General features: G+C 46.9%; 1 protein-coding gene across 1 annotated transcript in view; it reads left to right on the top strand.

Moving 5' to 3' along the window:
• Aopep (aminopeptidase O (putative)) overlaps nt 1-26201 on the top strand; it is a 307096-nt gene that overhangs the window by 199549 nt on the left and 81346 nt on the right. The window contains exons 9-11 of the mRNA XM_032884277.1: nt 212-319; nt 10045-10088; nt 20598-20658. Coding sequence (XP_032740168.1) covers nt 212-319; nt 10045-10088; nt 20598-20658 — 213 coding nt within the window. The remainder of the gene's footprint in view (nt 1-211; nt 320-10044; nt 10089-20597; nt 20659-26201) is intronic.

Below are 26201 nucleotides of genomic sequence, written 5' to 3'. Positions count from 1 at the left end.
AGCAGAGGCAATTCTGATGCTAACAAAGTTGTTGCTGCCCTGAAGTCCACCCTACACCACCAAGCCCAGCCTTCCTGGTCAGAATATTAAAGGCATCGGGGCCAGAGAAGGCAGCACATTCTGGGTACACCAGTGCCTCTCAGTAGACTCTGTAAGCAATTGTGATGACCCCTGATGCCGTTTTGTTGTCTGTCTGTCTGTCTTCTCCCAGGGCTACTTCCTTCTTCGATTCCTAGCCAGAACACTTGGAGAGGAAAATTATTTTCCATTTTTAAGAAAATTTGTGCACCTGTTTCATGGGCAGTTGATTCTTTCCCAGGTAATGCATGGGATCCTGGTAAACTCACAGAATGACTAAGAGGGCTGCAGCATGCTGGGGTTAGATTATGTCAGCACCAGCAGGCAGAGAACTTACTGTTACATTTCCTGGGAGGAAGAGGGGGCTAGCGATGCGGCTGTGAAGGATCTGGGTTTGGGGAGTGTGAGCTCCTGGTAGTGTAGGAACTTCAAGCTGTAACTTCAAGCTGTAACTTCAAGCTGTTCACCATACACAGTTGCATTCTGTGACTATAAAACCAAACACTCCTGCTGCAGTCATCAGGGCAAACCTGCCTCCTTCCAAGGCTGAAACCGCCGAGTCACCTTGGCTAGCAAGAAAAAAAGAAAGCAAGGAAACTAGACTCAACTCTCAGTACCACACAGCAATCTTGGGTCTCACACACACCAGTAACACAGCACTGAGGGGGCACAGAGACAGGAAAAATCACTGGGGCCTACTAGCACAAGTTCAGCAGAGGAAGATAAGACCCAGGTACCTCCAGAGAGCAAAGATGGTAGTGTTAAAAAAGGACAGCAAACACAAGGGCTCCACACACAGAGACATGCTCACTTAGACACATGTGCATTTAACACACACTCACACTCACACACACACACACGTGCGCGCACATACACAGACAACACATACAGACACACACACACAGACACACACACATACACACACACACAGACACACACACACACACACACACACAGACACACACACACACACACACGCACACACACACATACAGACACACACACAGACACACACACACACACACAGACAGACACACACAGACACACACACACATAGACACACACACAGACAGACATACACACACATATACACACTAAGAAGCACCACACACACACACACACAGACAGACACACACACAGACACACACACACACACACACACACAGACACACACACAGACAGACACACACACAGACACACACACAGACAGACACACACACAGACACACACAGACACACACACAGACACACAGACACACACACACAGACAGACACACACACAGACACACACACAGACACACACACACACACACACACACACACACACACACACACACACACACACACAGACACACACACACACACACACACACACAGACACACACACACAGACACACACAGACACACACACAGACACACACACAGACACACACAGACACACACACAGACACACACACACAGACACACACACAGACACACACAGACAGACACACACACAGAGACACACAGACACACACACAGACACACAGACACACACACACAGACAGACACACACACAGACACAGACACACAGACACACACACACCCCAAAACAAATAATGCCCCCAAATGGCAACAAAGCCCTTGACCCAAGTGGTTTTGCTGTTTCATTCTATTGAATATCATTCTTTCAGTGTGTGTGTGTGTGTGTGTGTGTGTGTGTGTGTGTGAGAGTGAGAGAGAGAGAGAGAGAGAGAGAGAGAGAGAGAGAGAGGAGGGAGGGAGGAGGGAGGGATGTTTGGGTCAGAGAACAGCATGCTCTCTCAAGATTGAACTTGGGTCATCAGACTTAGCATCAAGTGCTGCTGCCTACTACTGAGCCAGTTCAGAGCCTGCTGCCTTTTGAAAATTTATTTTTTGCTCAAATTCTATGGTGAACTATATATAAAATAAAACTTACCACAGCAAAGTCCAACTTGGCGGGGTGTCTTAGTTAGGGTTTTACTGCTGTGAACAGACAACATGACCAAGGCAACACTTATAAAGGACAACATTCAGGGGGGCTGGCTTACAGGTTCAGAGGTTCAGTCCATTATCATCATAGTGGGAAGCCTCGAGGCAGGGATGGTGTAGGAGGACCTAGGAGTTCTTTTGTTCCAAAGGCAAACAGGAGAAGACTGGCTTCCAGGGAGCTAGCAGGAGGGTCTTAAAGTCCAAGCCCAAAATGACACACTTCCTCCAAAAAGGCCACACCTACTCCAACAAGGCCATACCTCCTAATAGTGCCACTCCCTGGGCCAAGCATATGCACACTGCCACATGGGGTTAAGCCCCACACCCGGCAACAAGCATATATCTGTGGAACGTTCTACATGGGCTGGTGACATGGATGCTTGAGAACTGAACCCAGGTCCCTGTGCTCAGCTGCCTTTGCCCACCAGGATGGCTTTCCTGCATGGTAGAGCTGATTCTTTGATCAGAACTTCTGGAACCCCCACACTGTTCTTCAGAGTCATGTAACTACATTCTCACTCATTTCCCTGTGTCCATCTTTGTCAACTTTTGTTGCTTTCTGCTTTTCCTTGTTATTATTTTATTTTACTTTGCTGTTTTGAGATAGGTTTTATTATACAGCTCAGGTTAGCCTTGCCAGTCTCTAAGACTCTGCCTCCTAAGAGCTGGGATTACAAGTATTCACCACCACACCTGGCCTCTATGCACTTCTAAGACTTCATTTACCCAAGTTTAGTGAGGGGGGGAAACTACAGTGAGTCTATAATATCACGAGGCAGAACTTTTGCTAGAGGATTCTGGTAAGAAGCATTGCTACAAATAATGGCTCCCTGATTCCAAGTGTGATTTCTCCTCATGCTTGAACCTGGCGAAGGGGAGGTGCATGGGTATGGTTCCCTAAGTTTCAATCTAGCCAGGGTACGAAGCAAGTTCCAGGCTAACCAAGGATGGAATGAGACCTGTCTCAAAAGCCAAAAACAGAAGCAATGGTTCTTTGTTTTGTTTGTTTGCTTTTTTAAAGACAGAATAGGCAATTCTATGCTTCTGTTATGTCCCCAATTCTCTCATTTTTAGTTGTTACTGTTACATCATTAAAGTTTGCTTTGGCAGCATAAAGGATTTTAGTATTCACCACCACTTAATCATGCTTCTAGATTCAGTTCTTTGTTGGCTCAATTTCATTATCAAACTGATGTTCAAGTGGCAGCTTCCCAGGCTGTGTGGTTTCTGAGTTCTTACTGTTTAGAAATGCATGCCTCTTGTCTGTGTCACAAATAGCTACGTTTACATTTTCCTGGGCCACGTATTCATTCCTTGGAACTTGCTAGACATTGCTCAGCTGCCTTCTAGCACTGATCGCCACTCTGAGACTTTGAAAGCTGCCTGCTTTTCCTGTTTATAGCACTTAGATCTCAGAAGAAATCTTTATCTTTTCTTTTAGTTTATTCATTTTTGTGTTATGTGTACTGCTGTTTTGCATGCATATATGTCTGTGTAAGGATGTCAGGTCATCTGGAACTGGAGTTACAGATAGTTGTGAACAGCCATGTGGGTGCTGGGACTTAAACCTGCATCCTCTGAAAGAACAGTCAATACTTTTCACCACAGCCATCTCTCCAGTCCCAGAGATCTTTATTTTGAACTCAGAGATTTAACCACAAATGAGTGGGTATGCATGATTCTTTCACAGGATTGGTTATCACACACACACACACACACACACACACACACACACACAGAGAGAGAGAGAGAGAGAGAGAGAGAGAGAGAGAGAGAGAGAGAGAGTGTTTGGGTGTGATCTGGTACAAATGTGGAATTCAGAGGACTGCTGTGGAGTCTCTTCTCTCTTTCCACCATGTGGGTTGTAGGTATTAAGCCCAGGTCCTGAGGCTTGGCAGCAAGCTTCTTCACTGCTGAGCCATCTCACTGGCCCTTGTGTGCATGATTCTGCATTATTCCTTCTTCCTGGAAAACACTGTACTTTTTATTTTTAGTCTTAGAGTCTATAGTCTTAAGTATGCTTTGTTTTGTGTTTTGAAAGAAGGATCTTGCTGTTAGCTCAGGCTAGCTTTGAATTTGGGATCCTCCTGCCTCAGCCTCCTCAGTTCTGAAAATACAGGCCTGCATGGCCATGCTTGGCCTTGACTGCACATTTGGCCACATTTTCCTTAAGATTCTGAGTGTCAGGGTGCAGCCACCCCGTTACTTCTTCTTTGTCTGCGGTGCACATATTCTTAGACAATTGCTTTCCTCTTTCCCATCTTCATAGCCTGTTTTTCTCTCTAGCATCTCTTTATTATTAAATAGCCCTTTTTGTTTGTTTTTCTTTTTCTTTTGAGACAGTCTCAGATAGCCCAGGCTGGCCTCAAACTCCTCCACCTCATAAGGGCTGGAATCTCAGGCATGCATCTCCACACCTGGTTATTGGTGCATGAAAAGCAAGTGCCCAGCCAACCCATCACACCCCCAGCCCTTGACGCAATGTCCTAAGTGTTCATGCTCCTGAACTGTGTTGCTGGTCCTTATGTTTCTGTCCCGGAATCAGAGTCCCTTCTCTCTTCTCTTGCTCCTTTTGCCATCTTTAGCTGAATTTTTGCTCTCATTTTTTATTTGTTTTATTTTTTATTTTTACTTTTTTTGTAGAGTGTTGTCCCCCCGCTCCTTGGGATATGTTTTTCTCAGGACTGCATTCTGTGTCTGTTAGCCGCCTCTGCTCCTCTCTTCACTCGGGTGGTGCTCCTTTTCACTGCTGCCTCAGTCTCAGCATGGAGAACCCCGCCCTGACCTTTTATTGGTTCTCAGGTGTGCGGAACCATCATCTCTGCTTCCGACTCACTTTAGGCTTGCTCCCCGACCCCTCTCTGGTCTGCAGGTGGGTATTATGGATGGGTGGGGTGGGTGCAGCCGTAGTGCATAGTGTTCATTGGAAGAGCTTGACTCCCTACTCCTGGAATGAGGGAACTGCCCCTCATGACCGGTGTCCATGCAGGCTTTCAGTTGTTCCTCAGAGGAAGATGGCTTCAGTTGTCCTCAGTGGCTTAATTCTCACATCTGTCTATCTCTCCAGCAAATGCTCCAGGCCTTCATGGCTAGAGGAAAAAAAAAAAGGAATAGTGAATTCCCATCTCCTTGCAAATGTCTAGATACTTGAGAATTTGTGGGGTCTGAGCAGTTCACCATTTCTCAGCTTCTAGGCCTGAGATCCGGGGAGGTGCAGCATGCCAACCAGGAACTGACAGGATCACTTGTCCCTTCCCTTACGCCAGGAGGCCATCCCCTGCCCTTATTTGGAGGCTATTGGGCATGCTTTTTGCTTTTTTTATATTAGTAAAACAATGTACACACGAACTGTGAAGGTTGTTTTCATTTACCCTGCTACCTACTTACTCTCAGCTCAGCCTGTGTCCCTTCCCCTCTGAACCCCTGCTGCCCAGGATTCAGTATTATTAGTCTGCCAGCCCTCTTGTCCTGTTTCCAGGATCACAGTGACCTTCCCCCTGCAGGCTCACGTCTTAGTCCCATTGGGACTTGTCCAATTATAATGTCTAACTTCCTCCTCAAAGCTCAGAAGGGAGCAGAGGAGCCGGTGAGGGAAAGCAGCTTCCCGGGGGCATATTTGTTTCTGCTTTAGCAGGCAGTGAGTTGAGGGACTGCTCTCACAAGTCCACACAGGGCAGTGGCAGCCCACAAGGTCAGGTGTGTGTCTCTAAAGGGAGTAAAAGGTACCAACTGGGCCAGCTCTGGTCACAGATGTTTGGAGACTTCAGATAAGAAACAAGTATCTCGGGGTTGGGGATTTAGCTCAGTGGTAGAGCGCTTGCCTAGCAAGCGCAAGGTCCTGGGTTCGGTCCCCAGCTCCGAAAAAAAGAAAAAAAAAAAAAAAAAGAAACAAGTATCTCAAATGGGTGGACAACAGGACAAAGTAGAAAACACATTGCAGTTCCCAGGGGCAGCTCCCATCTTAGAGATGCCCCTCGTGTTCTGTCTGTGTGATCTTAGGCACTGGTTGCAGCCTCTGGCTACCTGCTGAGCTGCCTCCAGTCTACCTTGGAGTCCTCCAGAATGGCAACCTACTAGGAGGCAGGACACTATTCTTAAAATAAAAAAGAGAAGGAAGAGGTTTTTCACAGGGACCTTCTCCACTACCCTGTATCTACCCAGAATTCCAGATTCTTGTGCTTACAATCCTATCAAAAGGGGAGGGGCTGTGAAGCAAGTTGTAACTTGAAAATGTGAAAGGGTAGAATTAAGGTTAACTCTGAATTTCCTGCTTCTCAAGCAATTAAATTCTTCCCCCTTGCTATTAAGTTACTGTCATCTTCCTCCACATAATTGAGCATAAATTACTAGGAAAATAGGAGATAAGTTTGTAGGTACTCCACAGACATAATGGGGTGAAATTAGTAAGAAGTTATAATTAGAGTTATAATTATACAATTATAGTTCTTGGATTTTTAAGACTTAAGTCTGGTCAATAAGTAGTAATCCACTAATATAGTGATTTACAAAGAGATCTGTTACATCATAATAAATATCTAATGCAACATTTCGCAAAATGTTTGAAATAATAGATGAACCTCTATGACTGACCTGTTTCCTTAGTCCTGGTGCTTTTTAAATTAGGGAAATAGTGACTTTTAGACCCTCAAGCCAAGGCTCAGTGGGCACAAAGTGCTTGATGGACAAGCATGAAAGCCCAGGTTTGTCCCCAGAACCCTTGTATGAAAGCAGACATAATGGCACGTCTTGTGATCCCAGCACTCAGGGGGAGGAGACGGATTCTGGGAGATTGCTGACCAGCCAGCCTAGCCAAGTGAGAGGTCCAGGTCCAATTGAGGAATGACACCCAGGGCTAACTCCTGGTCTCCACATGCACAAATGTACCACCCTCACCCCTACAAAATAACCTCAAGGGAAAAACAATTCATCACATTCTAAACACTAGCACTGTTCCCTTGGCAGGTTTGTCTGTATGTCCACTGTAGGTGTAAGTTTTTCTGCTGGGACGGGAGGGTATCCTGGAACTCAGGGGCCCAGGAACCATACAGGCCTGCTTGAGGTGTCCCAGTGGAAGGGAATCCTAAGATACGGGAGCCCAGGAACCTTACAGCTCCGAAGTGGGCCAGTGCCCCAAGGGAGGCCAGGAAACACAGCTCAGAGAGGAAGTCTCCTCAGCAGAGGTGTTGCAGGTCCCAGGGGAGGGGATCCCCCACTGAGCTGAGGATCTCAGGAGCCTCATCTCTGCTCCTTCTCTTTCCTTCTCTTCATTGCTTCTCTTTTTCTTGGCTTCTTCCAACAAGAGAGTCACACCAGGCAGGAAATCTCATGAAAGAGATTTATTGGAGGGTCCAGAGTGTGAAGTGACAAATCCAGGGTTGGCTGCTGTCTGCTCCCAGGAACAGACAACAGGGAACTGGACAAAGGGCGGGGCTTATATAGGATTTCTGAGGGAGCAGAGCTTTTCAGGATAGATTTCCAGACGAAGGATTGGTGGGATTTCAAGTCCTGAGCTTGGGAATCTCAGAGATTGGGGGATTTCCTGTTCAGGGGTTGGTGGCTGTTATTTTTTTTAACCCCAATCCCCCCCACCCCCACCCCCAACACCTACACCCTCACCCCTGCATCGGGCCCATGGCTTAGGATGTGAAGTCTTTCCGACTGCAGCCGACTTTTGCTGAGGCTCCATTTCTGGAGGGTGGGGGTGGGGTGCAGTAGAGAATGTCCTGCTACTGCAGACAGCTACTGCTGGACAGCTCTCCCGGTGGTGTTTGACTGAGGCTGAGGCAGGAAAGGTGCTGCACAGTGGACAGCTCTTGAGGGGCAGCTCCTGCTGAGACAGGAAGAGATGCCCCGCTCTAGACAGCTCTTGGGAAGGAGATGTTGTGGTGTCGCCATTTTGTACAGCTCCTGTGGGACATTTTACTGTGGTGGCTGAGGCCGGAGAGGGAAGGAGGAGCCTGTTGCTGTGGCCCAGCGACTTTTGTAGTGCACCGCTCAGGAACTACAGTGGGTACATTTGTGAGGCAGTAAACAATCTGGGGGGCTGCCACCTCCAACCACCATTTCTCTGCATCTGTTCCCAGGTTTTTGTTTGAACTCTTGGTTTCTGAGTGTGGCAGCAGTGTTTTGAGAAGTTGTGGAAGTCTGAGGACTCAGGGCCCTGCACAGCATAGCTATTCTAGCCCCAGCCCTGCCTCCTCCTCTGAACCTTGAGGACAGGCCACCATCTCTGTGGGAGCCTCTTCAGCTACTGTGTCATAGCAGGCCTTGTCAATCATGAGCCAACCAGCATAAGTCTCTCCTCTACTTAGTTGTCTGTGTCAGGGATTCTAGTCATTCTTTTATTGAGCACCCTTTGCCTCTGGAAAGATGGCCTGCCCGTATGCCTCTGGCTTTGCTCACCACTGATGGCCGGACTCAGTGTGATGATAGAAAGGGAACATCTTGCCATGCACACTGCTCTTCTGCACTCACATCTGCTGTGTTGCAAAGGTCCAATGCTGTTCCTTACCCTGCTCTGATAGTGTGTGGTCATGTGGACTTTGACCCAAAAGACCACCTTTTAATTTTTTAAATGTATTTATTTTTGTGAATTTCATGTGTGAACTATACTTTAAAAACAAACAAACAAATGGATTCACATAGCTGACCTCAAGCTCCAACTGATCTTCCTGCCTTTAGCCTCCTGAGTACTAGGATTACAGGCATGTGCCACTGCGCCTGTCTTCAAAGTTTATTTTCCCTTCATTAAATCTTCAAGGACAGCCAGGTGTTGTGGCTCACATCTACATGCAGTGCCAGCCATTAGGAGGCTGAGTCTGGAGAATCAGCATGGGTTGCATAGTGAGACATTATCTCAAAGACAAAAGTGCTTTATAGGCTTAGAAAAACAAAAACAAAAAAATTGTATTCGATACTGCATTAAAAGAATATCATGTAGCATTAACATAGCAAAAAAGTCTATGCTTTAAAAAAAGCAAAAAAGTTAAAATAAGCAAACAACCCTCCAATAATGGATCCTATTTGTTGTTTAATGTCCTTAAATAGCAACAGTGTTGCACTTTGTGCTTGCCCTCCTGCTCCCTGTGTGTCATCCAACCCATCCGATGAGAAGCTGATCGTGGGATTTATACTTGGCAAATAAAAGGGAAAAAACAAAAAACTTAATTAAGTCTTACCTTCAAATGAACAATTATTTTTAGTGTATTTATCCTCCCAGTTTAACTGAATGTCCTGTATCTGACAACACTAGTTAAAACCCAGTCAGGATTTCAGAATTAAATGAACTGAAAAGGTAGCCACAAAAAAAGCATAAATTAAATACAAATGAGAATTCCTATTTGAACTTTTAGGTCTATGATATTGTGGTTATTCTTGACAGAGTTATTTTATCATAGAGAGCTTTACAAAAGCATTTGTACATAACATTATGTGGCATTTGGGATTTCTTAGTAGTTCAGAAGGCAGGAAAGAAGGGCAGGGCAAGGCCCTTGGTAACATGGTAACTTGGTAATACGAACAGGGTAGTTATTTATTCTACTTTGCTCTTTAATTGAGGTCTTCCACACTAGAAGAAAATGGCTTGCAGAGAGTTGTAAGTCATAACACGGCATTCCCACACAAACCCCTTAGATATCCTGTGACTGCATGAACATAGTAGAAGAGAAGCGACCAGGAGTTCCAGACTAGGGCTGTCTTCGTCTCTCAGCCTGTTTTTGTCCTGTTGATCTTTTCCTCTTTCTGGAGCACTGCAGTGTGTTGCATGTTAGTTATGAGCCTCGTGGAGTTGAGGTTGCTCAGTATAGACTGAGGAAAGACTTCAACATGAGGGAGAGCATGGGAAAGTTAGGGGGCAGTTCTGTTACGTTGTGATTGGACCCTAGGTACATTGAGCAGTTGGTGCCTGGGTGCTAGAACAGTTGGGCAGTTATTTACTGGTAGATAGCTTTAATAGTTTGCTTTCTTCTTATTTCAGGATTTTCTTCAAAGGCTGTTGGAGAGCATTCCAGAAAACAAAAGGTAAATACCAGTAAAGGAATTAGGAGCCCGTTTCACTTCTAATGTGGAAAGTAGCCCTACCTTTGTTCGACCCATTATTACAACATTGACAGTTGAGATTTCTTCTCTGTACGAAGGAACCTTGGCAGCTCTTAGCATCACAGCTAAACCAGAAAATAGGTTGGGGTCGTGGTAGCATGCCCAGCCCAAGGCCCTTAAATGTGGAATAGGAAGCCAGCTAAGGGCACTCTGAGGCTTCAGCTGCCACAGCTCAGAATGAAGGAGAGGACTGGGCAGGGGTCAGTAATAGAGTGCTTGCTTATCATGAGAGGACACACGGCAGCTACCCTACACTACTTACTTCTTTAAAAATAACTAGATAAATCAAAAACAGAGGAGAACGAGTTGGGGTGGCTCTAGTCAGTGTTTTACATAAGGATACACTGTTTCACCGAGGCAGAGACTTGCAGAAAGAGCCTGCGGTGGAGGCTGCTTTGCTGTCTCCTGTCTGAGTCTCATGTTCATTGCTATGATAAAATACCTGACAAAAAGCAACTCGGGAAAATGTTAGCTCACAGTTCCAGGTTATAGCCTATCACTGTGGCAAAGTCACGACAGCAGAGGCTTCAACAGCTGGTGACATCACACTCACAGGCAGAGAGAATGCTAAATGTGAGGCTTAGCCTTTTCTGAACAACCCAGGGTTCAAAACCAGATAAAGCTATCATATGTTTTCAAACAAGGTTGTCCCCCATCAGTCAAGGCAGTCAGGACAGTCAAGACAGTCTCCTACAGCCATACCCACAGGCCGACCTAATGTAGACACTCACTCATTGAGACTGTCTTCCTAAGCGATTCTACACTGTGTCGAGTTGGTTAATTAAGACCAACCACCATACCTTTTCATTTCAGAATTTGGAGTAAGTCTTTAAACTCATGCGGACAGTATTTTAGCAGGTGTTAAAGAGCTGGTATCTATGTTTAAACTAGGTGCTCAGTTACTGGTTAGTGTGCCCATTAGAGCATAGCCACCTCCTGTGCACAGCACTGCACACAGATCTATGTGCACGCATCATCCTCACCCTGACTTTAATGTTCTGTAATCACCACCAGGGAGATTATTAGAGAACAACAAAGATTGTGATGGCATCAACCCTGGGAACAACACTCTCAGGGTCTCGTGGATGGCAGGCCAGCCTCAAACTTATTACATAACTGAGGCTGACCTTGAACTTCCGAACCCCCTGCCTCTGCCCTCTATGATGCCAGGGATCAAACTCTTATGCATGTTTGGAACAGCAGCATGGGTAAACAACATTCTTTTTTGTATGTGATTTTTCTTCCATGTTTGACCAAAAAGACACCTGAAGAAACAAGACATATGTCACCAGTCTGTACCTTGGGGTCACATAGGCAGTATGGCTCCAGAGTTGAGAAAGCTGAGGTTGGAGAGGTTAAGTAGCTTTTCCGTTAGTGTGTGAGCCCACAGGGACTGGCTGTAGCCTGTGACTGCCTCACCTCCATGTTCCCTGCAAGCTTCATGAAAAGAGTGGATGTGCTCATTGTTGGATGTGGTCATTTGCTGGGACCTGATGTCACATGGTCTTTAGAGAAAGCCGGAAGCCACTGTTACACATGTAAATTCCTCCATGTTTCTTCTTCTTGGTTCTTTTTTTTTTTTTTTTTCGGAGCTGGGGACCGAACCCAGGGCCTTGCGCTTCCTAGGCAAGCGCTCTACCACTGAGCTAAATCCCCAACCCCTATGTTTCTTCTTCTAATGCCCTATCTCAACTCCTAAACAAACACCCAAAAGCATAATTTCTAATAACAAAACTAACATTCAGACATCAAAGGGGGACGTGTTGAACACTTTAAGTGTTTCTTTGTTGAAGGACTGACATTGCTTTTCATTCTTCGACCCTCGGACTTAGCATGTAAACATTTCCAAGGGGGACATGAATTCTTTGACATGAATATTGTTTTAGATTCATGCAAGGCCAGTCACTTATATGTTGATGGGCTTGTCTGACAGGCAGTCTAAATTAAATGTCTCAAGGGTGACACATTAGCAACCAGGCTAGGTCCAGAGGATGGCGTGCTGTGAGGACATGGAGGCTTTGTCCACATACTAGATTTCCCCTGGGTGACTTTGCTGAAGCCTCCCTATCTCCCACCTTCTTTCAGCAGGTAGAAGCCTTGCTTGTCAGTTCTGGTTCTGTTGTGGTCTTTCTTTCCAGTACAGAGGCTCACCCTTGTCAGCCAAGCACTCTGCCACTGGACTAAACCCTAGTTATTCTGTGTGTATGTGTGTGCATAGAGCAGGGTGTACATGTGGTCAGAAAGCAGCTTTGTGCAGGGAAGTCTCTCCTTCCCCTTTAGTCTAAGTTCTGAGGATTGAACACATGCTATCTATCAGGACTGCATAACGAGCACCTTCACCCATTAAGCCACCTTACAGAACAAACACTAAGAAAGCAGGGACATACAAGCATGAAGCCAATCCATACATCATTCAGAGACATAGATTTCTTGATCCCTGCCATTCTGTCTTCATTCACAAGCATGAAATGAAGCTTCAGTAACTGGGCAAGACAATAGGCTTTCGGGAGGCTGTGCCATTTGGGGTTTTTTTGGTTGTTGTTGGGCTTTTTTTTTTTTTTTTTGGTTTTTTTTTTGTTGTTTTTTTTTTTTTTTTTTTTTTTTTTTTTTTTTTTTGTAGACAGATTGTGGAGTTGTCATTGCTATGATGAAGCACCATGACCAAAGAAATTTGGGAAAGGGTTTATTTGGCTATACCTCCACATCACTGTTCATCACTGAAGGAAGTCAGGACAGGAGCTCAAGCAGGGCAGGAACCCAGAGTTAGGAGCTGATGCAGAGGCCGTGGAGGGATGCTGTTTACTGGTTTGTTCCTCATAGCTTGCTCTGCCCACTTTCTCATAGAACCCAGGACCACAAGCCCAGGGGTGACACCATCTTCAGTACACTGGGTCCTCTCCCATCAATCACTAACAAAGAAAATGCCTTACAGGCTTGCCTGTAGTCCGATCTTATGGAAGCAGTTTCTCATCAATTGAAGTTTCCTCCTCTCACATGGCTCTAGCTTGTGTCGAGTTGACGTAACACTAGCTTGCACAGGTGGTGATTCTTCTGCAAAACTGGTATCAGATGTGGCTACTTATCATTCAGAAGTAGACCTCAGATGTATACACACCCCCTTCCTCCCTCAGTACTGGATGTTAAGCTCGCAGCTTCACACATGCTAGGCATGTGCCTGACTACCATGCTGCAGTGGCAATAATTTCCTTTTCTTTTATTCCTGCCCCAGGACGATAGCTCAGGTTCTCTGATAGAGCTCAGGGGCCCTTATTTAGGACCTTGAGCATAGAAAATGGGGAAGAAGGGAGGAGAGAAGAGGAAGAGGAGGGAGAAAAGGAAGAAATTTATAGATGTGGCGAACTGCCTCTTCTGTTGGTAATAAATTTGCATTCCGAGTGATGACTGCTCTCCTTCAGGACAAAGTTCTTAGGGCAGAAACACAGCAGTCTTCACCGAGGCAGCACAGTACACTTTAGTTTGAGAGGTCTGTGCCTTTTAATCTCCGTGATGCGGTATGGAGTTCATTTGGATGCCCTGCGCCCTCTGGCTCCATGGGCCTGGATTTTATTGTTGTGGATATTTCCTGAGGCAACACACTGGGCCCACAAAGAAACTGTTGTTGTAGTCGTGGAGATTAGAGCAGCATCCCTGGCCTGTGAGGCTGCCAACCACCCACTGCATCCCTCTGACAGGGCGGGGCGCCTTTCCCAGTGGAATCCTGCCTCGCTTATTAGTAGGCTTAAGTCTCATTAAGAATTCTCCTTAAATGTTAAAGTGGTCTCTTGCCTACAAAAGAAACCTACTTCACCAAGTATATTGGAGTGCATTTTTTAAACTTAAACATTTTCTTGCCTGCTACCTAATCTCAAAATCTAGTTGCCTTTTCAAGCAGATGGCTTGCTCTATTACCTATGCAGCATATTGTACTAATTTTATGTAGGCCTCCCAAGACTGCACATCTACCCCCTGGAGCCTCTAATCTTTGGCTCCAGTTGCAAACTGATCCTTAGGTGCATCTGTTAGGCACTTGAGCCATGCTGGGCAGACACGGCTTGGCCAGTCACACTGAGTGGTTAGTGTCAAGCTTCCTCTGCACCTTCGTCTGCCCTTGACTTCCTAGCATTCTTTGTGGAGCATCTCCTGTAACAGGCTTTAGTCAGGACTATGGGAGAAGGGGGAGAATAAATCCAATGATAGCCCTCAAAGAGATCCTAACCAGCTACCAAAATCATGGGTCATTATAACCACTCACATGGGACATCAGAATCGGTGTATTCCGGGCACTGTGAGGTCTGGGTCCTCAGGGATACAGACAGCAGACTCATCAGCCACAAGTTTGAAATGAGACCTAAAGGCAGAGCCTAGGTCTTAGGAAGTCCGGGAGTGAAGGGGAATGGGGGAGGGGGGTTCCACTAGAGAACACTAGTGCATTTGAGTCAAGAGATCTTGAGAACTGGAATTATTTCAGTGATGGATACAGTGTCAGTGGGCTTTGAAGCAAAGAGCAGAGTCATGAGTTGTTTGAGAGGTGTTACAGTTACAAATGGGTGAATTGTTGTCAAGTTGAATAAAGGAATCAGGTGTGAGCCTGGCTTTTCTTTCTTGGCCCCTGAGCTACATTCTGAAGTGCAGTGGGTAGCTGCTTATCCCTGGACATCAGTATTGAGGGGAAGGAGATAGTGCTCAGGAGGTCATCTAGAAGAACCCACACACCATCCTCCCCCTGCCAAAAACTTACGTTCCCTTGGAGAATAGCTGGTCCAGCAACCTTGGCCCCAGGTTCTGGTGTCAGCCATAGCTACTGATTAATCTTGCCCATCAATTACAGTGTTTGTGTGTGCATGTTCATCTGTTTGTTTACCACCCCCCATCCTTCCTCCCCCACAGAGCAGGGAGCACTCACTTGCCCTGCCTCATAAGCAGTCTTCATTATCTACCTGAGCACAAATGCTTCGCTTTGATCAAGAAAATGAGCAACACCATGGAAAGCTCTGAGACACAGTTTGCTCCCACAGGTAGAGACAGGGTTGGAAAGCATAACTTATCAGCATTTTTAAAAACCTGTGTAGGGGTTGGGGATTTAGCTCAGTGGTAGAGCGCTTGCCTAGGAAGCGCAAGGCCCTGGGTTGGTCCCCAGCTCCAAAAAAAAAAAAAAAAAAAAAAACCTGTGTAGAGTTTAAGTTTCGCCCTTGGACAAGGACATTTCCATTTCAAACTCTGATCCTGTTCTGTGCCTATAAGTTGTTGAGGCCTGGCATTTGCTTCATGTGAGACCTATGGGCGTGTGTGCTGAGTGGTAGAGGGGAGAGTGTAAGGATTAAAATCCCAGGAGCCAAGAATGATAACAGCATTGTACTCCATCCCCAGCAAGCTGACGGGCCCATGATAGTTACAGGTGATAGTTGCTGCCTCATTCACCACAGCAGCTCAGAAGTCAACAGCAAGATGTCCAGGCCTGTGCAACCCGTCTTCCTTCAAGCCCGTCCTTCTTTCTGTCCACGTCTATGCCATGGAAAGATCACTTACTTGTTCCCTTTCTGGGCTCTAAGTACAGCTTACTTTTCTAAGCAGTATCATATCGGGTAGAAGCATGTTCTGGTTCCTTCTGTATTAACTAATTGTGACCACATTTATAGCCCAAAGGGTCTCAAGATAGCCCAGAAAAACTCCAGGCCACATAAAGTGTGGTACACACAAGCAGACAGGCAGTGGGTAGCACTGTCTGCTGCCCCTAGTACCAGCCATAGTGGGAAGAATGAATGCCCTAGTACAGATATGAAGGTCATGCACCTTGAGTCCGTGTCCAGTTAGCTATCTGCTGCATAAAATGAGTTTCTGTAGTGGTGAGACATGCCGAAGGGCCATTTTCTGTGTGTCTGGGTCCTGGCTATGTGTTAATGCCTCTGCTTATCTTCTGGGATTATTTAGAGCTGAGTGACCTCAGAGGGAAAACACACACCACTGGCTTAGACACTGTGGGTCTGACTGTGACAGGCAGCTGTTCACTTAGTCACTGCTGTGCCATTTTATAATAAAAACAGCAGAACTCTCATAGATGCCCACTTTGCTCTAAAAACGTGTGGTCCACTTCTTCCCAGAAAGAGTGAAACATCGTGACATAGTAGCTTCTTTGCTTTTTAGAGGAGAGCATTAATTCATGATTCTTCCTCAAATGGTTTAACATCTTATTCTACAGTTCCCCAGACAGGCTTGGTGCACTAACAGCAGAGCTTAGAAGTCCCCCTGGCAACATTGACTTTGACCAGGGTCCACCTAGGCTGTAGACTGAACACTGCTCACAGTCATCATCCACTTCACATAGCTACGGTAAGGACAAAGTGATTGTGGTTATAAGATGCTTTGAATCTTTCCAGAGAAAAGTGGCCTGGAAATCCAAGCTCTCTTCAGTTAAGGCAGAAGAGTTTTTGCTCCCGACTGTAGCCTAGGGAGCTCTCCTGTCCTCACATCTCTGCCCCTAAAGGCCCTCTTCATCTCTTCAAAGTATAATTGGAGAGAGCTGACAAGCAGGGCAGCCACAGCAGGAAGGAGGACACCTTTAGGGTGAGGAGTGTTAGCAAGAAGGGAGAGCTATATTGGGCACAGGTGCACAGGCTCTGTGTCTGTGGTGTGTTTATAGCACTGTAGAAAGGGATTCCTGATAAAGCCCAGGTTCAACATGGGAAGGAAAGCAGAGCTTTATAAATTTCAATCCCAGCTCTTCAGGTACTGTCTGTGCAGCCTTAGGTAAGTTTCCCAAGCCCTGAGGACTTTGTTCAATTCCACACGGTGCATAACAATACTGGATTTGTGCTGTTTCTCTAAGGCTTAGGTAGATGGTGCCATAGATGGGCACAGTAGCGGTCACATGCTTTCTGTGAAATACTGTCTTAGAGAGATTGATAGAAGCCAGAGTCCACCACCAGTCTTTCAGCCTTCCATACCCTTCCCCAACATTCTATGTCCTTGGCATGGGGTGGCACATACTCAAGGAACTGAGGTAGAAGGACCTTGAGTTTGAAGCCATCCTGTGTTACATAGAGAGACCATGTCTCCCAAGCAAGTGCATCAGCAGCCTGCCATGTGGTCTTCTTACTCTGTGTTTCCTCCATCCCCACTGCTCCTGTCCCAGCACGCAGGCCAGTGCAGTCTTCTCAACCACATGCTCAAGTGGCACCTCTTTTCAGAGCTTCTCTGAGTGTTGTTCTTGGTTTCATCCTCCCTGAGCGAGGGGATGGTCTTCCACATCACGGATGCACCTCCTACTGCTGCAGCACCTTATACAGCACTGGACATCTATTCCGCAGAGACAGTCTCTGGGGTGTTTTCACCTCAGCTTCCCGCTACTCCGACCACAGCAGCTCCACCAAGTGCTCGCCTCAGACAGATGTCGGCCTGATCCTCGGCCTCCTTGCCTGAGCATTGGGACGATGCTCAACGCTACTTTCTCAGTCTTCGTTCCCCAGCCTCTCCTTTATGCCCCTGAAGGAAGAGTCTGGCAGTGGAAATTCACAAAGGAAATGATGTTTGTGTCCTGGATTTACTCCTCCATGGCGATGCCCAACAGCTGCTCACTATCTTCTGTAAAATCACTCAGAAATGGCAATTAAGTCACCACTCAGATGTTGCCTTTTCCGGACATTTAATCCCAGTTCCTATGAACTCTTGGATGGATCCACTGTGTCTGGCTCTTTGACCATTTTGAGTGTTGTCTCTCCCCATATGCTATAGACCTGTTCTCCTAGATGTCAGGTGCTGCACCGTCAGCCTTAGAAGTGCCTCTGGCTTTGGCTTGTCTACGGTTCACTAAGATAATGCCAGAGTGTAGCCCGCAGGAGTCTGGCTAGAAATCAAGCCAGTAAACAACACTTCCTACCTGCGTCCAAGAACATAATGGTTTATTAGTATTGTTGTTGTTGTTACTACTACCACTACTACCACTACCACTACCACTACTACTACTACTACTACTACTACTATTACTACCACTACCACTACTACCACTACTACTACCACTAGTACTACCACTACTACCACTACCACTACTACTACTACTACCACTACTATTACTACCAGTACCACTACTACCACTACTACTACTACCACTACCACTATCATTATCATCACTATCATTATTATTTTTCCCTTGAGATGTGTGAGGCTGGCATGTAAGACTGATTTCTGTTTACCTATGAAGTGAGACAGCTCAGTTGAAGGCCTATTCTTGTTTGAAATAAAGGCAGTCTGTGCACACCTTACCTACCATCGATCATGCCACTAGGACACAGTTCATGTGATGGAGGGGTCTGTTTCCTGTTCTCATCCTGAGCATCCTGAGCAACCCTGGGTTTTGAGCACTGGAGCCAGTTCTGTATATACTAGTTTCCAGCCCTATCTTCTAGGACCTTCTCCTGTGCCGGGTTTGTTTGTTTGTTTGTTTGTTTGTTTGTTTTGTTTTTTTCTGAGTGGCCAGCCAGACCTACCCTCATAGTCTGTCTGGTCAGCCAAGTCCATTGAGGGTGTATTAGGGCCTTTGCCCAAGCTCTAGGGAGGACAGTGATCCTCCAAAGATGCTCTGAGGAGCAATCTCCTCCCTTCGCACACATCTCTGAGTGCAAAATTTACAGAGCACTTGGCTATTTGCCCTGAACTGATGGTTTTAAATGGTAGCAGATGATAAAAAGGCCAGTGGTGGTGGTCCTCAGCCGCCTTCTCTTTTTTTTTTTTTTTAAGGTTTTATTTGTTTTATGTATCTGAGCACACGGTCCCTGTCTTCAGACACACCAGAAGAGGGCATCGGATCCCATTACAGGTGGTTGTGAGCCACCATGTAGTTGATGGGAATTGAACTCAGGACCTCTGGAAGAGCAGTCAATGCTCTTAACCTCTGAGCCATCTCTCCAGCCCGGTTCCCAGCTTTCTTATGAGGCATGTCTGGAAATGCCACTGATTACGAGGACCAGGGAGGCCTAAAGAGCATGTCTGTCTATCTGTCTTCTTAGGTGTGCTCCCCATCGTCTGCCTGGTAGTCTTATCGTGAGACACTGGCTGTAGAAGCTCAGACCCCCTCCATGCATCCTCTGTGTGTGTTTCCTAGTAGGTACTATTTCCTAGCCCACTGAAAGCCGATTCCTGAGCAGAAGCCCACGGTGGACCACCCTCGGCCTTCTAGTCCTCAGCGTACTCTACTCTATACCTTCTTTCACAGTAGAGACATTGTAGAGGGGAGCTGTTTGGGGTCTTAAATTTATTTTCATGTGTGTGTGTGTGTTCATGTACCTGCTCATGGCTGCCAGATGACAGCTCTGGACAGTCCGTTCTCAACCTCACCCTGCAGAGGCAGGGTCTCTCTTGATCTCTGCTAGCTGGCCCACACATTTTGAGGCAGTTGTCTTGCTCTACTTCCTTCTCTTGACAGGAGTGCTGGGATTACACATGACACCACATCTAGCTTCTTGTGGGGGTTCTAGGGTGAAACTCCAGCCGTCAGGCTTGAATAGCCAAGGCCTTACCTGCAGAACCATCTCCCTGCCCCCAAGACATGTGTTTTTATTCATTCAAATAAAAACATCTCCACAGAAATCCACCTTCTTACAGGCTCCTACAGTTTCCAGGAACTGTGGTGAGTGATGGGATTGGCCGGTAGAGATGTCCACCTTCATGGAGGCAGTAAACATGGTGCCATCAAACCATTCCATCCAAGTGCGCTAGATGCTGTGTTGAGGGGTGGGAGTGATGGGGGTATCCAAGGAAGCAGGCGCTCTTCTTCCTGGCTGAGGGCCAGCGAGCAGACACTGGGCGTGAGCAGGAGTCGCCTGTGCTAAGGGAAGACCAGCAGCTGTTGCTGTCCCGATATTTAATGATGTCATAGACAGTGCCGTCAGCAGGGCAGGAAAGCACTGCAATTTTAGCCAACGTAGTAAGTGTTCATGATCCTGCATAGAGAGGGCTTTGCTGTGGGCCTGCCTGGTTTAGCCAACGTAGTAAGTGTTCATGATTCTGCAGAGTGAGGGGCTTTGCTGTGGGCCTGCCTGGAAGTCAGACAGGTGGGCCAACCGCAGTGCGCCTTGTTCTTGAAGCCATTGTTACTGCCCATTTCACAGACTTGTTGCCACATTAGCTGCTGTTGAGGGCTCACTTGCCTCGCTTCCTCCAGCAATCAGTCATCCTCTCTGTGATCCAGGGACAGTCCTGTCCCCTAAAGCATTAAAAGCATCTGTTGCTACCTGCCTATGCTTCGTCAGTTTCAGTCTGCAGACACTGCTGTTCACTGGAGAGGTCGCCCTCATGTGATAGGTTCCTTCCCACAGCCCCAGCCAGTGGGCAGCGCTCACTCTCAGGAGAGCACCTCCTCTGCCTAAATACTTAGCTATGTCCTGGCCGTGTGTTCTGAAGCATATTTTTAACTATTTGGTTCTTGTTTTATTTCTGAAGGTTCGGCCTGTCTGTTGAGAACATCGTCGGTGATTGGCTTGAATGTTCCGGAATACCCAAGGTACCTGAGAACTATTTCAGGAGCAGAGCAAAGCTTACTACTAGCCTCTCAGCCATGACAGTGATGCTTTTTAATATGTCTATAAAAGTAATGTTGTCAGGAAAATGCTGGCTTACAGTAGTCACTGGCTTGAGTCCCTGTGGGATGTAGGTGACTGTGACAGTGGCCACTGCATTGTGTATTAAGTGAAGCCATGCAAAGCATGCTGGGTATTTGGGTAGAGTCTCCAAGCAACAGTTTACTACCTGCAGTAGGTGAGGCAGCTGGCTTCGGTATAGCCAGACAGGGCATCTGGCTTGCCACAGCTTCACCTGACCATGGTACTTGTTTTCATTCCAACCCTACCTTTCAACTTCCGCCCTGTTATACTTAAGGACCCTGCATCAAGCTGGTGTCTCCCCTAGTCATTGCTTTGTCCTCATTGGGGGTCTGGACTCAGCTTTCCTGTCTTTCAAGTCATGGGTGTCTGTGAGAGAAATGTTTACCACCTGTGGGAAGGTCCATGCTTCTCGTCTCTATTGGGTAATGAAAAGTTTGGTCCTGTGATCAGGTAAGCAGCTCCTGTACCCAGCTTATTTTTTCTGATTTTTTGGCTGGCTATATGCACTTCTGCTTGGGAGTGCCTGGGTGTCGATGGATGTCTGTGAACCATGAAATGCAGTGGAGGTGTTCAGCCTTCAAGGGGAAATGTTACTACTAGCCAGCAGCAGCTCACTGGGACATACTTGGCCTTCAGTTCAGAAATGGGTGCCAGCCACTGGAAGTTACTGTTGGCTCAGTCCCTCTGGGAACCATCAAAGAAATAAAAACTGTAACAAAACAGGGGAGTGGAGGGGCTGCTGCCTGGGGCCTGGACAGCAGCACTTCACCCAGGTACTCAGGTACTCAGGTACGTCATGAGAGCCTGGGCTTCTGAGAAGGTGACTTCAGAATGAGGTGACTTACAGAACCAGTCTCACCGTGCAGTGTTTTAGGTGAGGCCTCTCTGGTAGTCTTGGTAGAATTTGCTTTATGGACCGAAGGAGGCGGTTGGAGGCTCCTAGGCCTTCTTGGTGTGGCCTAGAACAGGACCCTTATTTGCACCAGCTAGCCAGGAGGGAAGGAAGAGGAAGTCCTAAAGCCTGAGCAGTGCATGCCCAGAAGCAGGCTGCCCACGTGGAGTATGAGGCAGGGCTAACCCTCCTCTTGGTGTCAGCAGAGAAGGTTACCTCATACAAACTGGGGAAAGGAGCAAGAAAGGGTGAGATTTGTCCTTGAGCAGAGGCAAGGCTTTCCACCATGAAGTGAGGAAACCTACTGTCAAAACAGCCAGGTGCAATGAGGCCCGGCAGCTATAACTTATCTTTAAGGCCCACCTGACGCTCCCTTTGGAGCTTAGCAGCACTGTGCTGAGTGAAAACAACAGCAGCAGACAGAAGCAAGCCTGATTTAGTGCATAGTTAGGCTGGGGAGCAATCACAGGGCATCTTTTCATCCCCACCACCCCACCCCAGCTCTCTGGTTATTTATGTGGCCACTGGTGATCTACCTGCCTGCTTTCAGCCCCTTTCACACTCTTTGTAAGTTTCTTTTTGTTTCCACTTCAGTGAAATGCTTGGCAGGGTCTGGGAGCCTGTGGTGGCAGGAGCTCACAGTGAATGGGACACCTTGTTCTTTGTCCCGCCATTATAATATAAAGTTACTAGCGTGCCTGCCTGAAGTGACAGCACAGCACCAACAGGCTCTCTGCTCTTTGTTCTCCTCAGAATTTCTGTCCTCCAGCAACCAAATTCTCTGATGACAGAGACCAGTGTTCTCTTATGAAGTTTCCATCCCACAGGCTACAGAGGCTTTTTGTCTTCTCAGAAAGGCCTGCCTCAATTTTCCTTCACAGCCATGCTGAATAGAAATCATAAAGAGAAAATAAGTAGACATAACTTAGGAGCAGCAGAAGTAGGCATGAGACCCACAGAGACAAAAGACTTGGATCCAACCTCCTCAAGAAATACCTCACTCCTGTAATCTTTTACCTCACAGAGACTGAAGTCGTCTGTGTCCTCAGTATTACTGCCCTTTGTGAATGTTTTTATGAAAAGATTATGCACTTATTTAGAATATGCAAAGCTTGTAAGTAAGAAGATTAGATGGCACCAAAGGGACTTTTCCCCCACACTGTGGTCTTTGAGGTACAGACCCCAGATAGCACAGGCTGGCTTCGGATTTCTCTTAGCTGAGGTTGCCCCACCCACATTTCAGTACTCCCTGAATGCTGGGGCTCCAGACATGTACCACTGTGGCTGGCAACCAAAGAGAAGGCTTTAGTGTACATCCTTCTATACAGTGGCTTAGTGTGCACACACAACCATCACAATCCCCATGTGTGTTATAGCCAAGACAATGCAGAGGCTGCCATCTGCCATCCCACCATTCTCAGACACTTGACCAGTGTGTATGTGGTTGTTTCTCTCTGTGTGTGCCCTAAGGCCACCTCATCTATAGCCGTAGCCAACCTCCATCATGAGGTCTCTCTACACATGCACTAGAGATGGCATTCTTTACTTAGGTCTTCAGTCCTCCTTGATTGAATTGCTACAAAGCTTTGGAAGATCCTCCAGAACTTGTCAAGTCCTGAGGTCTCCCTGAAAGCAACTCCACCGTCCTGATCCTATTCCCCAGAACCCGCACCATTTCCTTACTGTATTTTGCCTGGGCTAGTGCAGTAGCTAATTGGTCATGGAGTAGCCAAGCTCTTTTCTTTCTGTCTGTTTATCTATCATCCACATCAATGTCATGTGAGTTCTCCCAAACACAGCTCAAGTCCATCCTCACTGGGAGTCTCTTCATTGACAGTGTTCTGAGAATGCTCTCTGGCCTGCTGGTGATTCTTTCAGTCCTGCCCAAGGCTGTCCTCTTTAGAGCTTTTTTGTCCCACCTTCCAGGTGTCCATGGCAGCCATAACTACCAGACTCCAAACAACAGTCTCCTTTGCCCGGGGTCTTCTCTCTCTCTCTCTCTCTTCTCTCTCTCTCTCTCTCTCTCTCTCTCTCTCTCTCTCTCTCTCTCTCTCTCTCTCTCTCTGTTTTGTATTCATCATAACTGGCTTTATATGGTTGCTATTTTCGTGTTTCTCATGCTGTCCTTATCCTCCCTGCCAGGAAGAGGCATCACAGCTGAAGCATCCCACAGCACTCACCATGATAAGCGTGTTTCTGGTTTTTCTGCTTAGCCCTTTTTGATGCTCAGAAGCCCATTGTCTGATAGAGAAGTGATGGCAGCACACGGCATTAAGTACTAGAACTATAGTACACTTGTACACCTTAGTTCATTAGTTACTCAATATGTATGTATGTATGTATGTATGTATGTATGTATGTATGAATGTATTTGGTGAGACAGGGTCCCATTATGTAGTCCAAGCTAAGCTTAAACTTGCCCTGTAACCCAGACTGGCCTGGGACTCACAGACCTTGATGGTTCTGCCTCCTGAGTGGGATTGCAGGTCTGTATTGCATCTGGCCTTAAGTCTACTCTTAATTAAATTTATCTAAATTTAAATGTTAACAAACTATATTGCTTGACACATCTCAGGTATAAAGTGAAACTACTTTTCAACTGTTGGTTTTATGTAATAAAATAAAATCTAAGCATTTATGATTAAAATTCAGCATCTGGGTTGAGATGGAATGTGCAAAGTATCAGATTAAGAAGCCTCATACCAATAGGAAAGGAGGAAGAGGAGGAGAGAAAGAAAGAAAAAAGAAAAGGAAAGGAAAGAAGGGACTGGAGAGATGGCTCAGTGGCTAAGAACACTGACTGCTCTTCCATAGATCCTGAATTCAATTCCCAGTATCCACATGGTGGCTCACAACCATCTGTATTGGGATCCGATGCCCTCTTCTGGTGTGTCTGAAGGCAGTGACAATGTACTTATATGAATGAAAGAAATAAATCTAAAATTTTTTTAAAAAAGAAAAGCACTTCAATAATTAAAAATGTTTTCGCCACGTTTGAAATGGTAGGATTTGAGTGCATAGTGGCCAGGCACGTACAGATGGTGCCGGTTCCTTTGGTTTCTACATGAGTTCAGCCAGCTACATGTAAAGGTATTTTTAAAGAAACCGTCTCTGAACTAAGCACCTACAGACTCCCTGCAGCAATGGTGTGCCCTCTGTAGGCTTTGAGCAAACTGGGACGACCACACGCTGTACCTGCACCACTTTATGTAAGGTGCTGCAGCGTCTCTGGATTTTGTGCTCACAGGGGTCTTAGACCAATCCTTCAGATGCTGCAAGATGAACTAACCCATTAAAACCTCATCTGGGGCTTTGGCAGAAGCTGGACTAGCTGAGTGAGGTACATGGGGACCGGAGGGTGTCACTATGATAAACTTATGGGCAATGGAGAGGTGAGAAGGATGGAAGAATGGAGAAAGCGTAGGTAGCGGAGCAGGTACAGCAGGAGCGGAGGTGCTTGCAGAGAATGGAGAGTGTTTCCAGCGCAGGCAGCGGAGCGGTGTTGCTTGCGGAGCAGTGCTTGACAGTCAAGAGGGAGCAGTGGACTGAGGTCCCAGGAACAGGTGAGCTGGAGTGTGCTTGCACAGTCCAGTTTGGTGCAGGCAGCAGCAGCTTGCACAGCGGAGAATGGAGCAGGCTTGGAGCAGCGGTGCTTGTGCAGGCAGATGGACTAGCCCTGCACACAGCTCTTGCACAGCTGCAGGCAGCGAGGCTTGCCCAGCGAGGCAGCGGAGCTGCTTGCCCAGCGCAGGCAGCGGAGCGGTGCTTGCACAGCGCAGAGAAGCAGCAGTGCTTGCACAGTGCAGGCAGCGGAGCAGTGCTTGCACAGCGCAGAGAATGGAGCAGTGCTTGCACAGCGCAGGCAGCGGAGCGGTGCTTGCACAGTGGAGACTGTGGAACTGGAGACATGGTAGCAAGACAGTTGTGGGAGAGGACTGAGGTCTCAGTGGAACAGGTGAATGTCCAGTTTGGTCAGCAGAGTGGAATGCAGCAGGCTGGAGCAAATGTAGATGCAGACTCAGCCCTGCACACCTCACTCGGCCATAGGCTTACATTGCCTCTGGGCAATGAAGAAAGCCAAGATGAACGGTTCACTTTCTGGACTGGACCCCCTCAATTGGACCTCAAATGGACTATGATTCATGATGCTGCTGAGAACTATGTATGGGTCAGTGTGGCCCATGTCACCTCCTGATGCCATGCAAACATCCGTGGTGTATGCTGCATCCCGAGGCCATGTTGATGTCTCCATGCTGTACTGCCATGGGGGCCATACTAATCTAACTGGCCTTTAATGCCATTATGAGGCCATGGTGAAGTCTGAGCCATGCTGCCACCACGGGCTATGTCTGGGTGCATGATTCTATAGCAGCTGGAAGATAGTGGTGGGAGCATCTATGTTGATGTCCATGGCCCATGTTAACTACTGAAGACCATGCAGATGATCTAACTATAGCCTGAAACCATTCCGATGTCTACAAGCCATGCTGCTGCAGGGGGCCATATTGATGTGAGTGGCCTGCGCTGCCACCTGAGGCCATGTTGATGCCC

This window comes from Rattus rattus, chromosome 14, assembly GCF_011064425.1.
Source record: "Rattus rattus isolate New Zealand chromosome 14, Rrattus_CSIRO_v1, whole genome shotgun sequence".
Taxonomy (NCBI): Eukaryota; Metazoa; Chordata; class Mammalia; order Rodentia; family Muridae; genus Rattus; species Rattus rattus.
This window is presented reverse-complemented; position numbering and strand designations above follow the sequence as displayed.